The sequence below is a fragment of the Pyrgilauda ruficollis genome, unplaced genomic scaffold (genome assembly GCF_017590135.1).
Source record: "Pyrgilauda ruficollis isolate IOZ18807 unplaced genomic scaffold, ASM1759013v1 scaffold27, whole genome shotgun sequence".
In the NCBI taxonomy this organism is placed as follows: domain Eukaryota; kingdom Metazoa; phylum Chordata; class Aves; order Passeriformes; family Passeridae; genus Pyrgilauda; species Pyrgilauda ruficollis.
Genome location: NW_024524044.1, coordinates 550,404 through 566,380, shown reverse-complemented (window position 1 = coordinate 566,380; position 15,977 = coordinate 550,404). Strand labels below are relative to the sequence as shown.

The window sequence follows — 15,977 nt, the reverse complement described above, 5'->3', positions numbered from 1 at the left end:
ATACATTTTATCTAGTCTGCATGTTTTTTGTAGTGAAATTATATATGTATGTTTCCTTTGGTGTTGTATCTAATTATGTAGTGTTCCTATTCTTGTTTTCCTCCATTAAAGCTGGTATTCTCCGTCCTGCTGTAGGTGCAGGCAAAGGTAAAATGAAACTGCATGATTTATTAATGTGTGGATTTTGCAGTGTTGCAAATGGGGAAATTGCAGTGGTAAGGAGAGAAAATCTTGGACTACATATTTTTGTACAAAGTATAATCAGGGCTGGAAGAAAACAGTTGTGGAGGATTTTTGTTTGGGTTTGTTGGGGTTTCTTTTAAGGAATACAGAATGCTTATTAATACCTTTCATCTGTTTATTTTGCCATAGAGTTCCAGGGGAATTCATTAGCTTTGCTTCAGCAAAGTCTAATTATTTCTGAACATTTAAGAGATGTATGTCACTGTCATAAATATTCAGGATCCAGGTGCACTAGCACTGATTAGCTGGAGTAGAAAAAACATTACTTTCGCGAAGGAGATTCATTTACTGCTTGTGCCATATGCATTTTTTTGTTTTAAATAATATCTGCACTCTTGTTCTCACAGTGGATTACTGCTACCCACTTGAACACATTTACTTAATTCGCAAGCCAACTGTGCATAGGAGACAGATGACTGACAATACCCTCTGTCTACTTCTCAGTTTGAGTATCAGATTGAATATACAGGCACATTGAATATTCCCACTGCTTTAGGTTCACAGATCTTGTGAGTGAGTACTTGAGGATATTTCAGTGAGTACAAGCTAGTATCATTCTTTTTCATTACTTTTGGTAATATTTAGTTCTTTATGATGCAGTTTTGCACACACTTTTAATGAATTTTTATACCTTCATTGTCAGAAGCAAAGGTTGTCCTGAGATAGCTCAGGCTCAGGAATGTCTCTCTATACAGAGGTGTCATTGAATGACAAGTGTCATTAGCACTAATGAACACCTCTGCTTCAGATTCTCAGACCATAAACATCACAAGTCAAAATCTGTATATGAAGTACCCAACATTTCTAATAAACTTGGAAGAGACAGCATAAATTATTTTACATATAGTTTCTTTTCACTTGATTATCAGGTGTTATGAATGACAGCCATAATAAAGATATTCATTCACTTAGTCTGGTATAAATCAGACAATATATAAATATATGTATGCCTGCATTTAGGAATACATATATATATATATGTATATATATATTTATATGTATATATAAGTACTATCAGATGTATTTCTGCAAATGTGTGAAGTTGTGGAGTTACTTTGATGACAAGTCTTTTTTTACTATTTTAGTCTAGTCATAGTTGAGAAGTCAGCACAGATTGGAACAATCAAACTGGCTTTAGTCCTGGACATGCACAGCAGAAATGTAGATTAAGTTGTCATTATTTATAGCTGACTCTAAAAAGTCATGCAAGGAAAAATGGATTCTCTGTGTGAAACTGAGGTGTAATTATAGCTGTATGTGGCTATCAGAAAGCATCTTATTTGTAAGATTAGCTGGAGCAGCTCACATTTCAGAGCTGTCATCTCAGGTTCTCAGAAAACTAAGCAGATGTCTTTGGTTCCATGTTGTTTATGGTTTCAAAGTTTTCACATATTCCTGTAGCATATAGCTCTTGCAATTACAAAGAAGACTTTGGACTTGCAAGCAGCACAGAACTAAAGCCATGACATCTGTTAGGACATCTGAGTTGCTGCAGGTCTGAGATGAATGTTCTCAGTGGTTACTACAATACCATGTTAACTGCTTTGCCACTGATCAGGCACCACGAGTAAGGAAAAGGAGGATCATATTATCAAGATGGAGCCCCGGATTAGTTGGTCTCATGAGTGGGTGGATTTGGAAGATAGAAGTGCTCAGCCCACTCAAAAAGTAGCTGTACCCAGCAGTGAACTTTCCTTTTTCTATTAAGTGCAGGAGGGCCTATATGTCTTTACAGTTCTTATTAATTTGGACCCGAAGCCAGAACAAATTTAGACCACAACCATTTTGTGGTCTATCAAAAACATATCAGGTTTTTAATTTTGAAGGGCAGAATTTACCAGGAAAATGTAATTATCCTTTTTTCTTTTGATTTGAGCGCACTGATCCTGGAATTTAAGTAGACAGTAAGTCCCAGATTCAGCCAGCCTAAAATGCTGAACTGAATTTCAGCATTTGGTGTTTTCTACTGGATAGCTGCCTGTGAAGACCTGCAGTTTGGCCAGTCATATACATTAGACACGTGGTCCTGGAGGACTTCAAATAATTTAAACCTTCGTGAGCTGTGCCACTTGGGACATATTTCACTTCTCACAGTAAAACTACAAATTAAAGTGCAGAGGGATATATTGCTGTGGTAAATCTAAGGATCTTAATAGATTCAATATTTTTAGTGTCACAAGCCTACATGAGTAAATCATTAGATGTTATTTACTGGATGAAAAAGCTATTGTATTATAGTTGATAATCCTATTTGACTTGAGCTGTCATTTTTTCTTTCTAATACTGTGATGTTATGAATTACCTAAAATTGATCAAATTAATGGTACTACAAAGAAAAAAAGAAAGAATTTTTCTTAGCAACCTATATTCTAAATGTGTCTGAAAATTTCATATGTAAAGCAGAATTTATTATACCTAATGTTAGATATTAAGCATGCCCTGGTATTGCCATTTAAATATTGGCACCTAACCACAGGCATGAGGTAACAGAGCTGTGAGAAAAATGAAGGAATAACCCAATTACATGAATAAAATAATTATAGTAGCACCTGCAAAGTGACTCAGATGATCGCAGGATCAAGTCTTTTCTGTCCTTTTCCATTAGAAGTTTCGAATAACTGCCATGTAGAGGAAGGAATAGAATTCCAATTTGACCAGTGGTAGAAATGAAAGTTGCTGGTAAAAATAGTCATAGGGATGCATGTTTTTTGTAAGCTGAGGTATAGGGAGTCATGGCATGGCATGTCAGCCTCATTCACAAGCCTCCTCATTTTACTTTTTAGCTTCTTTTTGATTTAGTCAGCATTTATATTTGAAAGCAAGGACTTCTAATCTGCATGCATGCTGACACTGGTAACTGGTAGTCTTGAAATGGAATTAAAATAAGTTTGTGAGATCACAGTAACCTTTAATTGTAGTTCGTGCCCCCTGTCACTGGTACTCACTCTGGTCTGTCTTCTTCATGTGAACTTCATATCTTGAGTACTAGTGACAAATAGTACTCCCTTTTGTTACAAGGGGGTTTAATGAGTAGTCTGTCCTTTGGGTTTGAAGCTATTCTTTTGGGGTTTTAGGATGAATCACCAGTATGCAGCTCCTCACTGTAGGCTGGAAATCATTCTGAGCTGAGTTTTTATCTCTGTTCTCTTTGTAGAGCATCTCAGTTTTCTTTGTTCTGTACAAAATGTAGTTCTTTAAATAAGTTTCTCTGCCCACCATCTGTTTTCCCTCTCTCTTGAATAATTTCACATAATGTCTCCATGTCTTTTGCTAACAATTTCAAGCTGCTTTTACAGTCAAGTTAAGTGTAGTATTTTTGTATTGCTCCTTCAACCACTCTCCCCCTGTGGACTTCTCCATTATGTATTTGTGTGATTCTTTCAGTAGAGCCTGCTATGCAGAACCACTCTTTTGTCCTCTTTTAAGTTCACTGGGAACAATGCTGATGCTTTGCATGCTAGACTATAGAAAATTATTATTATCACTGTGCAAAAATTCCTGAAAATGCCTTTTGCTTTATAGATGTCATGCTACATGCTCATCAGTGACATAATTTTTTGCATTTCTTCTTTGGCTTCTGTATTTCTTACACTAAAGAAATGCTCTTGCAATTGATCTAAATAATCCCAGAAGTGACTGATGCCCATTTCTCACTGCCAGAAATGAAATTCACTCCTACTGTTACACTAAAGCTTGAATTTCGTACTACGAATGTTAAAAAGGCAAAGGAAAATAAACCTCTTTTCTGTGTCTGACAGGCTCTGGCAGAATCTGTTACCTTTGTTCTTCATTTTTTCTTGTGTGGCTGTGGGTTTTTTCCTTTAAATTAACTTTTCTCTTAATATATGCATTTTAACTTAATTGTTTATGATATATTGTTTTGTGGGTTTTTTTTTTTTTCCCGTTTGACACTAGTCTTCAAATTTGTGCTTGGCACTCACCCAACATTTTTTCCTGAATATCAGGTGAATTCCATGAAAATTCCGAAACTTCAGTCACTTTAGGGATTATTTGATTTATTGTTCTTCTGGACTAAATATTGAGAAAGAGTACTATTTCATTGTTAAAATACCTTCCAATCTCGTGTCCTGTCTTATTAAAATTTATTGATTCTGCAGCCTGGCTATAACTCTTCTTTTTAGGAACTGTGTTCCTGAAAGGCTGAAAAATTAAATAAAACTCTACCAAAAGACTCCAGTAAAAAAGCACTGGAATTAATTTGAAAATAGAAGAAAATTTTACTTTGAGCCTAGGCCTCTTTCTTGATTGGCAAATTGGCAAATCATGTGGTACTACAGGAATAAAACCATACTTGGAAATGCCAGCTGAATTTTGCATTGTATCGAGGCAGGAATGAAAAAGCTTAATTTTCCAGAGGTAGACGAATAAGAGTGAGTCTGTATAAAACCTGTAGCTTACCAACAGTCCATTCCCATGATTTTTAGAGTGATGCTTTTGCCAGCACTGCTGCACTGTGTGGGGCATGGTTACAGATGAGAGAGCACAGTGCTCTGCTCTCCAGGACAAAGTTTCCTGCCTGCCCCTCTCCCCCCCTTTTTCCCAACTGGCGCTTGCACATGCTGGGAGCTTCTGCCAGCTGACGATGACACATTTGCCATTTGTGAACAGTGCTGGGAAACGTATTGAAGAACTGAGAGGTTAATTATAATTAGAGGTGTGGTGATTGAGAAAACAAAGAGTCTGGGTGGATTGACTACAAGCTTTAAATGTCATAACCAATTCACCTCCAGGCTTTTATCATCTCAGGATCCATCAGCTTTCTTTTATGTTCTTCTGTGTGTAGTCATGTTGCAAATATGGCACATTTAACAGACTTAAGTAAGACTTGGCAGGCCTGATGGCAAATGAGATCAAGTAATAATGCAAAAGAGGATAATTGAAAAAATAATAATTTTGCAAAGAAATGTGCTACTGAACAAATTTCCTGGTGCACCTTATTCAACAGTTAAAACCCACAGAATTTAAATCTGACCAAGTACTACATGTGGGTAAATCTGTACAGCTATTGGTAAGAATCAGTTATGAGTGCATTTGATAAATATAAGCATAAATTAGTCACTTGAGAGAATTTAGATGTAAGATAGCAAGGAAATTGCAGTAACTTTCAGAGCAAACTTGATTGTTTGATCATATCATATGAACAGAAAGACTTTTACCAGATACTTTAATCTAGTAGGCAACTCTTTAATGAGAGCAGAAACTGGAAGTTTGAGATGGAAAAATACCCCACAAGATAAGATCAAGCAGTTATTGAATTTGCTTAGTAATTCAGAAACTCCATCATCTGGGGTCTTTCACAGAAGATGAGACAGTTTCCTTCATCCCCAAATGCTCAGGCATGAGAAGGGAGAAGTTAGGGGTAATGCTGTGGCATCTGTTTGCAGGAGTATCAAACAGATTTTTGCTAACAGTTTTTTCTGTCTTTAATATTGTGACAAATATCAGTCGTACTGTTGGGCTGCTAATTAGACATCTTCCATGGAAGACCAAAATCCAGGACAGTATGGCTTTGAGAAAATACAATTTAATGAAACAAAACAAAGTCATACTTCAAAATACAAACCACTTGTTTTCTTGGCACAGCACAAATGCTGAGATTGTTATTGAAATAAACACCTGTTCCTATGTCTAAATCAGGAAGGAAGTTTATACATCCTGTCTGCAATCTCAGACTCTGCACCCTTCTAAATTTAGTGACTGCTTTTCTTTCCTCTTGCTACCTCCACAAGTGGCACAGAGAAACAGAATCTAATCCCCTTGCATTACCATAGTTATATCGTTACATGCTAGATTTCCCATAGACAGCTCTGGCTTTGGTATTTCTCAGGGTGGTTGTTGTGACTTAGAGACCTAGAAGGCTTGCAGAAATTTTTTTTTTTTTTTTTTAATCTAGTGCTTTCTCAATTATTTTGTTCAGGTGGTTTTAATAAGAAAGTAATCTGGTTTTTATTATTTAAATACTGTATTCCTTATTATTTTGGTTGGTGAAAGAAATTATATATAAGGACAACTTAGCTATAAAAACATGGGGGAGCAGTACAGATTGAATTGTTGAATGAGTACTACTGGAACAGAGTTAAGAAGAAATATGCAAATATGGGGATAAAAAATTTATTTTGTAAAACATTGTAATAATCAGAATACATTATCAGAAGAACTGATGGAATTTGCCTAATTTAGGTATTTTTAAAAATATTTAGAAATTGTAGTTTTCTAGACATGGTACTCATATTATTTCATCTGTTCTAGGGGCCCAAGTAAGCCATTTTCTCTGTGCATGTCACTTTGAACTTTTTCCAGCTGGCCATATGGACAAAGCCAGCCTGTTAGAAGAAGAAAGTAATTTAAGTGGATAGATAAATTCTCTGTAGCTTCTTTTGCCTTGATAACAGGCTTTTGTTCATTTTTTTTTCTTGTGTAGATGAAGCCATTGGAATCCTGTCCTTTGTCTTTATTGAGACTAGATTTTTACCTCTGATGTTTCATGGTCCTTTGGGAAGCATTTTTAATGTTTCTAATAGAAAAGATATTTTTAGCAGGATAGAAAAGTCAGTGGCAAAGTGAAGCATTTTCAGTTAAAACTGATTTCATACCTCTGAGGAGCATCCTCTTTGAATCTGCCCTATTATAGCATTAGAACTATATAAAATCTATGTTTTCATTAGTCTTAGGCAAGCAGAGACACTGAGCTTTATGTCCATTTGTACCAAGCATTACTGGAGCTATGGTATGAGCAAAGAACAAAGGTCTGAGCAGAGAAGTGGCTAATTTCAGAATGCTGAAGCTCTTCTTTGCGCAGATGTGGGCATTCTGCGTGTCTGTGAGAAGTGCTGTCGTCTGAGCAGAATGGCAGCAGTGAGACACAGTGCCTTACAATGGGCAGCTCCTTGCATTCCAGTCCTTGGTGTCCTTCACTCCAGAGTACTTTCATATTGGCTTTCCCATACCTGATGTCTAGTTTTCCAGTGTCTAAAGGGGCCACAAATGTATAATATTAACAAAAGCTGATTTCAGGAATGTCCTGTGAAAGCAAAGCTGCCAGTACATACATACTTCAGTTTGTTTTCAAATACATGTGTATCACTTAGCTGTTTCATATTTTAACTAGTAAAACTATTTGAAAGCTGCATGATCTTAGAATGTGCATGTGTTATTTATTTAACAGGTAAGGTTTTACTGTATTAGTTAATTGCTACTTTTTGATGCAAAATGTTTTTACTCTTTATTTCTTTCTTTCCTACTATCTCTGATGGTGAAGGATATTCAGAAATCCTTTTTGCAACTTCCCCAGTCATGCATACTGTCCGTCCAACATTCTATAAGGGTATTGTCTTCCTTTTTTATCACTATCCATGCAATAGAGCCAAAATCCTATAAGGGCTTGCACTTGGGGCATTTGCAGTCCATTCAGTGCCACATGCCATAAAGGGAGGAGCATACCACCTTCATGCCTCCCTTCTGTCCTACCATTTCCCATTACTCTGACAATGTTCTCATCTCTTTCCAGCTGTCTGCATTTTACTTCCAGATGAATAGAAATAATGTTTTTCAGAATTTTGGCAGTTAGGTACTTTTTAAGTATTTGGCAGTTTTGTGGTACAGAGCATGCTCAGTAAAATACATAGATTTTACTTTATAATTTCTTAGTGTAGTAACTGCCTGGGATTAAATTTCAAAATACAGTACTTTAGTCACTAATTTCCAGTAATGGAACCAATGAAAAATGTGCTATACTTTCCCTTTATATGGTCTAAATTAACATAGTAACTTCTTTTAATAATTTTTTTAAATGTATGAAGTCACAACTGCATATTCTGCTTTGTTTTTCTGTTGTGTATTTAGTTCAACCACTTTATCCAAGGATCAGAAATGTTACAACAGCTGCTGCTGAGACCTATGCCAATATCAGTTGGGAGTATGAGGGACCAGATCATGCGAACTTTTATGTTGAATATGGTGTAGCAGGCAGTAAGAAGTCATTTCATTAAATTATGCTAAAGTTTTGAGATGTATTTTGAAAGATTTTTATAGTAAATGGGGTCTTAAATTGACCCAGTGTTAATGATAGCTCTTAAATGTCTTAAATTATTTTATAATTTGATCAGGAAGATCAAATAATTTTCATTTTAATAAACATCAATGCTTAGCAGGTTTTTGATGAATAGATAAATATGAACCTTTGTTCCTTTGTATTATTTTATAAATTCTTTTGATCGTGAACTTCTGAAAACATAGTTTGCATGAAGTTGTTTATTGTGAAGCGATTACATGTGTAAAAATACGATTACTGGCATTAAAATAGGATACAAGGATTTTCCTAAATTATGCCCAATTCAGGAAAGAAAAAAGATTAAATAATATATCCTTTGTTAAATTAAACCTTAAAATAAGATATGAAACAATTTATGTGCTCTTACTGCCTAAAACCAGGTTTAAAACTTTGATAATACTGGTAATAATGAGAACAAAGTTAGCTAATAAAAGCAAGATACTTCTTTTCAAATACCCCACCCTTCTAAAGTTATGAGTAAAGGTGACTAATCTGAAAATTGGAATAGAAATGCATTTTTCTGGATATTGGCCAAAGAAATAGCTGAATGTCCTAGAAAAAAGATACAAGAGAGATTCAGACTTTGAAGTAGAGCTTCTTGGCCAAAATAAATATGGACTGAAACTGCAAGTATCATTTAATAAAATGACTAAAATCTATTTTAATGTATCTCATAATTACAACTGCAATAAGCATTTTAAAAATAAATTAAATTTGTATTCCTTTAGTACAATGGAACAAATGTTTAAAATAATTTCATAATTACTGTACAATGAATTCTTCAATATGTTGCATGCAATTTATTACTCATAATTTCATATAATTATTTTTTGAGAGAACAGCTATTTTTCTCAGATGATCCATAGTTTAGTCAAGTAACTGTCAGTATTATTTTGTCTAGAAACTTTCAGTAATACAGATAAAATTAAAATACCGATTTGTTGTTTTCCTAAAATTTTTATAGGCAAAGAAGATTGGAAAAAAGAAATTGTAAATGGTTCTCGAAGCTTCTTTGTCTTAAAGGGTTTAACACCAGGAACAGCATATAAAGTCCGGGTTGGTGCTGAGGGCCTGTCTGGTTTTAGGAGTGCAGAGGATGTGTTTGAGACAGGTCCAGGTGAGGCGCACTGTACCATAGTACATTTCTGTATCCTAGCCAGAAACGTGTTAGACCAACTGCTGGAATGCCAAACTGCTTCTAGCCAAGAGATGTTGCAGCTAGAATCTTTGCATGTTCCTTTTATAGAGCAATGTTAAATTATTTTATAAACGCCTAAATAATAATGCCAGTTTATTTATGTTTGAATTATGAATGTTTCCATCCTTTCAAATCGCTCTACTTGACTGATGTTTGTACTAGGGGCAAGATATGCCCTGCCCACGCTCCATCTGTGTGCTGTGCACTGAAGATGACCTATTTCTAATATTTGTAATTAGTATAATTTCAGGGCTGTATTTAAATAATGTTGCTTTTTATAGAGCTAAAATATTTGCATAATCAGAAAGTGCAGATTCAGTTTGATGTCTCATGTAATCTATTTATACCGGTGTTAAGACATTCCTACTTGTAAATCTCTCTTTTCCTGCCATATAAAAGTTTTATATGGATTTTGATGTCACACATACATCCTGGGAATCAGTAAGGCTGTTTAAGTTCCTTATGTTCATACTGCAGTCTTATTTCTTTGTAAGCAAATCAGCAATGCCTGCCAATTACACTCAGGAAAAAGATTCTATTGGAAGTTCTTTGATATTATGCTGAGTATTGTGTTGCCATCACATGCCATGCCATCATCATGTTCTTGGATAGCTGTTATTATTTTTGTCTTTGCTAGCCATTTCTGCTCATTCCAAGCATTTTAGCCAGTGCATAGTTGTACACCAGTAGCCTCACCAACTCCAGATTGTTATGTTGTAAGAAAGTAATTTAAATATGAAAATACACTTGAACATTATGTTATAACTATCAGGCAACAGCATTGGTAATGGGTATGCTGGTTTGAAAGTGAGCACTTTCTAAAATCATAATTTTTTGCTTTGATTTGTTCAATTTCTGTTCACAGTTTATCATGTTGCAGGAAGGTTTGAAAACATGGTGCTGAATAACAGTGAATAACAGACAAATATGTACAGGCTGAACACAAAGCCAGGAACAGCTAGTGGTACAAAAGCCTACCTGTGAAATGTTATACAAATACACATTCGAAGCATAAAGGAGCAGTAAATAAGGATCAAGACTGTAATATAATTCAAAACAAGCTGCATGGAAACCTTTCCAAAAGCATATTCCTGCATAAAAAGTACTGAGCCAGTAGATAAGGATTCCTATACTTACCCAGTCATGTTGACTCATGCCCTTGTGTAATTAAGGAAGAAGGGACTTTAGACACTGCTTTCTGCTTCTTGATAATGGAAAGTTTCAATGTTCAGCATGAAACTATAAACAGCCTATTTCTTACAGAAAAATCTTGTGTTACACTGTCTTCAACCTAGGTCAAAGCTTTTAAACACTGCAAAAAGTTGGAGTGGACAAAGAGGCAAACACTGGAATATGTCCTTATTAGGAATGAAACTTTGATATTTCAAATATGAGGCTTTTCCCACATTTTTTTCTTTGACAAGCATTCCTACAGAGCATCTTCACAATGTGCAGGTTTATCCTTTTGGGCATTCCAAAAGGATAAACCTGCACAGTGTTCTGTATTGACTCCTGCATTAGTGGTTCACCAAGATGCAAGGTTTTTCTGCCTGAATCAAATAATTTGCTTAGTGTAGGCAGGAAATGTGCCATTTTTAAAGAAGCACAGAGATTTAGAAACCCCTTTCCTACTGGGAAAGCTGTAAGTTAATACAGGAAGCTGCATAAGTAAGTTTTCATCTTCCCATCTATCTTGCATATTTTTATTCTTGAATTTTTGGCTTGATTCTATTTCTTACTACATTTGAATGTGAATTGTGCTTTTGCATTTTGTTACAGTATGTATTATACAACATCTAATGTCCTATTATGGGTGCAGATGCACAAAACTCAAAATAATTTTAACCTTAATATAAAAATAATTTTTCTTTTATTTGCACTTGTCGTTCAGAGGAAGATTGCTTTTGTGATTTTTTTTTAATTGCCACTTTTTAATATTTATATATATATATGTATTTATGCATATTTATATGTGGCATAAAGAGTAGAAGTATTTAGGTATATAAACTGTATATGACATGTAGAGACTTTGATGCAAAAACAGTTTAAATTCTTGTGCATATGAGAGTCACTTTCTAAAATATCAGAAAACATAAACAAGGACTGAGAAATCTGCTGATTGTATCTCCACAATAACCAGGCACATTAACTCACTGAATTATTTAAATGAAAATCAAGTCATAGCTTTGCCCAGTGAGACCAAAAATAAGCATTTGAAGAGAATTAATTTTAGCATAGTACTTCTAAAGTGGAAGACACTGGTCTTCTGTATGGAATGGACTGGAGATACTGTATCCAGACATTGGAAGTACTTTCTGCTTTCCATAGAATCCCTCAGGAATGTGGGACCATTGGCTGCTTTTCCAAGATACCTGTCTCACACTCCTTAACTAGAAAATGACACTGAGACATTGGCTTGAATTCTGTCAGTTGAGCAGCTCTTCACAGAGTTTCATACTCTTTGGTTTTGTGTCTAGAGAAGAAGCTGAAGAATGAATAAGATAGGTTGGATGGATGTTCATCTTCCTCCACTTCATATTTTTTTTGTTTGGAGCATGTATCCCTAACTTCTCTCACTCTTCCCACTTTCTCCCAGCAGCTAATCCTAAATCAAGTTGCCTGTAGTGTGTTCCCAGCAGTAGAGCAGAAAATAAGCTTCATCAGAATAATTCTCCTACTGTGTTGGAGACCACCGATCCAGACCCTAGACCACATAGTTAATTCCTGTTCTTATTAGTGCCTGTAATGTTTTCTTTGTAGTTTGCTTATTATTTACATTATCTTCCAGCTAGAGTCAGCATTTGGAGAGAAATAGTGCCAAGGGAAGGCTTCCCACCTCACTAATGACAAATCATGGCAATCATGATAAATTAATTGTAGAATGAGGTATGGGTTTGAGGAAAGAAAGAAAAAACCTGTTGCTTAATAAAGTTTTAAAGGATGCTTCATTGTTGATTTTTAGTTGAAATTTCATGTTAGGGCCCTTGAATGATCTGTCTGTCTCCCCATTTCAGAATGATGGAAATGCATTAGCTTATCAGTATTGGCTTTTCATTCATTTTGAGGATGCAATTGACATATTTGTGTGAACTATAATTGGCAACTTCATTTCAGGAGTTTAATTAATTCAAAATGGTTGAGAATAATTTTGAGGTTTGTGGAAAGCAGTGTAGTATGTGCGTAGATTTTGCAAAGTAGTTGCTAAGCTTAAATGTTAGCAGACTTTTTATATACTGAAAACTAACTTTTGTGCATAGGTACTTGGAAATATTCTGAATAATGGAAATATTCAGAAAATACAGAATCACTGTTTTTCTTAATGCTATCCATTTTTCACAGTGAATGTTATTCTTTAATGGACATTATATTGTCGATTATTTATCTGAATTTGTATAGCATTGAAATGCAGCAAAATGTAATTTTTCTTCTTCTATCCCCTAGCAATGGCAAGCGGCAGGTAGACATCGCTACTCAAGGATGGTTCATTGGTCTTATGTGTGCTGTTGCTCTTCTGATCTTGATTTTACTGATTGTGTGCTTCATAAGGAGGAATAAGGGTGGCAAGTATCCAGGTATGCTATTTAACCAGGGGAGTAAAATTTATCTGTTGGTAACCCACTAAGACAGCTCTCAGGCTTATCTGTTTAGGTGAAATTACATTTGCTGCTGCTTTACATTTACACTGTGTATATGGCAAATCAGTCTTATCATTCCATGGGCTTAGCAGGAGCCATCTGCCTGTTGGTGGGAAACCTACATCTATTTCAGCATAGGAGAAGGACGACTTTCTTCATTCCCAGAGAGTCCTATCAGTGCATGACCTCTCTAGAGAGGTTTGAGCTTTGCTTGGAACATCACCACTTGTGATGTTGAGTGCACGTTTCTTAAGTCCAGTGTAGGTGGACTGTAGTTTAATCCACTAACATGAGCTGAGTTAGAATTTATTTGGTCAGAAAGTCCAAATCATAGCTTCCGGTAACGTCAAAGTATGGGGAATGCATGTCACAGGGACAAATCTCTTCCTATGTTATATTGTTTCCAATACCCTGAGTTCTTCCCAGAATCTGTGTCATCTTCAGCCTCTGCAGTTTTGCAGCTAAGTTTAAAGCTACCATCCTTAAGTTAGGCTGGGGTTTTTTTTTCTATTTTTTTTTTTTCTAAGAAGAGTTGTAAAATAAATGGTTTTTTTTATAGTATGTCTAGGAGTGGCCAAGTATGTTTTATAATTTTTCATTAAAAATTGTAACTACACGATGTCTGCCTTCTATCAAAACATGCATCCCTCCTGGTGTTCATTACAAAAGGCATGTATGTGTATGTATGTATGTGGACATATAGGTATCATATATATCTTTCCCTAGTGTTATATTTCTTTCTATGGAGTAGCTCCATAGACCAAAGCTCTCTTGAAAAGGATAGTGAGAACCAGTTTGCACAGTACTGCCAGATAGTACTGCCAACAGAGCAGCTGCTGAGGTGTGAGTGACTATGAATGAACTTCAAGTGAGCACCCAGGGATAATCTGATTGTTCAGTCTCCTATTCTAGCTGCAATAGAAAGCACAGTTGCTAAGTTTCATGTGAAATCTTGATTTAATGAAAAAAATATTTTCTCCTAAGGTTTGTGAATAGATATCTAGACTCTAGAATGCTTATTTAAAGTCAGCTCAAACTTCTTGAAGTTCATACTGTTAATTTGGGCATGAAAAAGATGGATACATTTAGAAAAGTATAAAAGAAAAATCCACTTTGTTTTATTTTCTTCTGCTTATTTTGATCAGTGCACTTCTAAAAACTTAGTGTCAGGGAACACTAAGAACTTCAGCTCTTCATAGGGAAGTCTGCTGGAATAGAATAGCAGATGATTTTTATGAGAAAATCACGTTATTAAGTACTAGAATCCTGTTCTACCCAATCTAAATGTTAGATTGTTTTACAGAGAGAGCAAAGATTTGTAGTGACAGCAAAAATTAGGTAAGAGAATTTTCTGTTCCAGCTGCATATGCCTATGAAGAAAACAGATTATTAAGGAACACATAATGTTACAAAGAGTTTTATGACAGGCTGCAGATATCATCTTAGGGGGTTTTGCCTAATATTTGGATTTTTTTTAAAGAGAAAATGAGATAACAGAGGATATAGAAAAAGTGATCCAGGTGACTGAAACAAGTGAAGTGATGAAACTGAAAAGAGTAGGGAGGACATGGAGTGAACCACCCTCTAGAGGAGGGTAAAACAGATGTTTCGAATAAAAGTTTAGAGGGCAGTTGGATGCTAAGGTTGTCATTACTTTGTGGATCCTTGATATTGCTGCTTCTGCAGAATTATTAGTTGCAAGGTATACATGTTTTCGTGCACAGATACCTATGCATATACACACATGTATGTAACAGACCTGATTGTTTTTAAGATTCCCAGAATCAGTATGTACTGGTGTTTATAGCATTGACTTTGTATTTCTTGGGTCATTGCAAAGGTACTGTTCCACAGGTAGTGCCAAATTGAAAGCACTAAGTTACGAAATCTATGAAAATTTAAGTTATGAACTCTTTTTCATCATAATTTTTGCATGTCATCTTGAGGTTGCCTGTGGTTTGTAGGAAGTAATCCATTACTTCAGTATGAAATTATAGTAGCCTGATATGTCTCAAGGTGTTATGTGTTATTGCAATTATGGACTTAGTAAATACTGTCAGGAATGATTAATATCCTCTTAAATAATGGCCCACAAATCAGTGATGTACAAATAAAGTGTGGAAATTACCAGAGTAGAAGACAAGAGATTGTGTATTGGATTATATGACTGTATCTGCTAGACAAGGGAAAGATTTGAATAGATGCCAGAAAAACAGAAATGAAAAGGCAAAGGGAAGAACCATAAATAGAATTCTTACAGTCAGTATATTGTTTTATCCTATTAACAATGTTAACTTATAGGAATATGTGTCATCTGTGAATATCTGACTCCTCAGGTGCTAGTGGGTTTCTGTGTCAATGTGTACATTTATTATGTTATAGGGACAAGTTATATGCCTAGATTTATTCTCACCAGTGAACAAGGATTAAACCTAAAACTGGAATGTGCAAGAAATACATTTGTGTAAAATTTAGATTCCAGTGTATGTGACTTCGCAGTGGGTTTGATCACGTTGTAGAAAAGAAGAAACAAACCATGCCTAGTATTTTGAGAATTATTAATAATGGAAAAAAACTCTAAAATTCTCTGGAGGCTTACTACATGAAATTAAAGCAGAAAATGTACAAACTGACAGTGAACAAAAGTGAATCTGATTCAGTTTTATCAATCAGTATGAGAAGAATATCAAGAAGAAATAGAGAGCATTGTTAAGTAGAACTAAATAATTCAAATTTGATTAAGCAATAACTCTATTAATAGTCTCAGTAAATAAGTTATTTTAGTAGGATTTTTAACTATTTTCTCTCTTTAATGCTAGAAATAAAAGAA

At 35.1% G+C, this 15,977-nt stretch overlaps 1 protein-coding gene across 22 annotated transcripts in view; it reads left to right on the top strand.

Annotated features, from left to right (window-relative positions):
* Positions 1-15,977, top strand: part of NRCAM (neuronal cell adhesion molecule) — a 143,372-nt gene that overhangs the window by 115,265 nt on the left and 12,130 nt on the right. For 7 of the 22 annotated variants that reach the window (XM_041471548.1, XM_041471544.1, XM_041471542.1 and 4 more), the window contains 2 exons: positions 1,704-1,714; positions 12,964-13,084. In XM_041471548.1, coding sequence (XP_041327482.1) covers positions 1,704-1,714; positions 12,964-13,084 — 132 coding nt within the window. Of the gene's footprint in view, positions 1-111; positions 148-1,703; positions 1,715-8,106; positions 8,233-9,278; positions 9,452-12,963; positions 13,085-15,977 lie in introns of all 22 variants that reach the window. The other 15 variants (XM_041471527.1, XM_041471530.1, XM_041471531.1 and 12 more) reach the window with 6 other exon arrangements.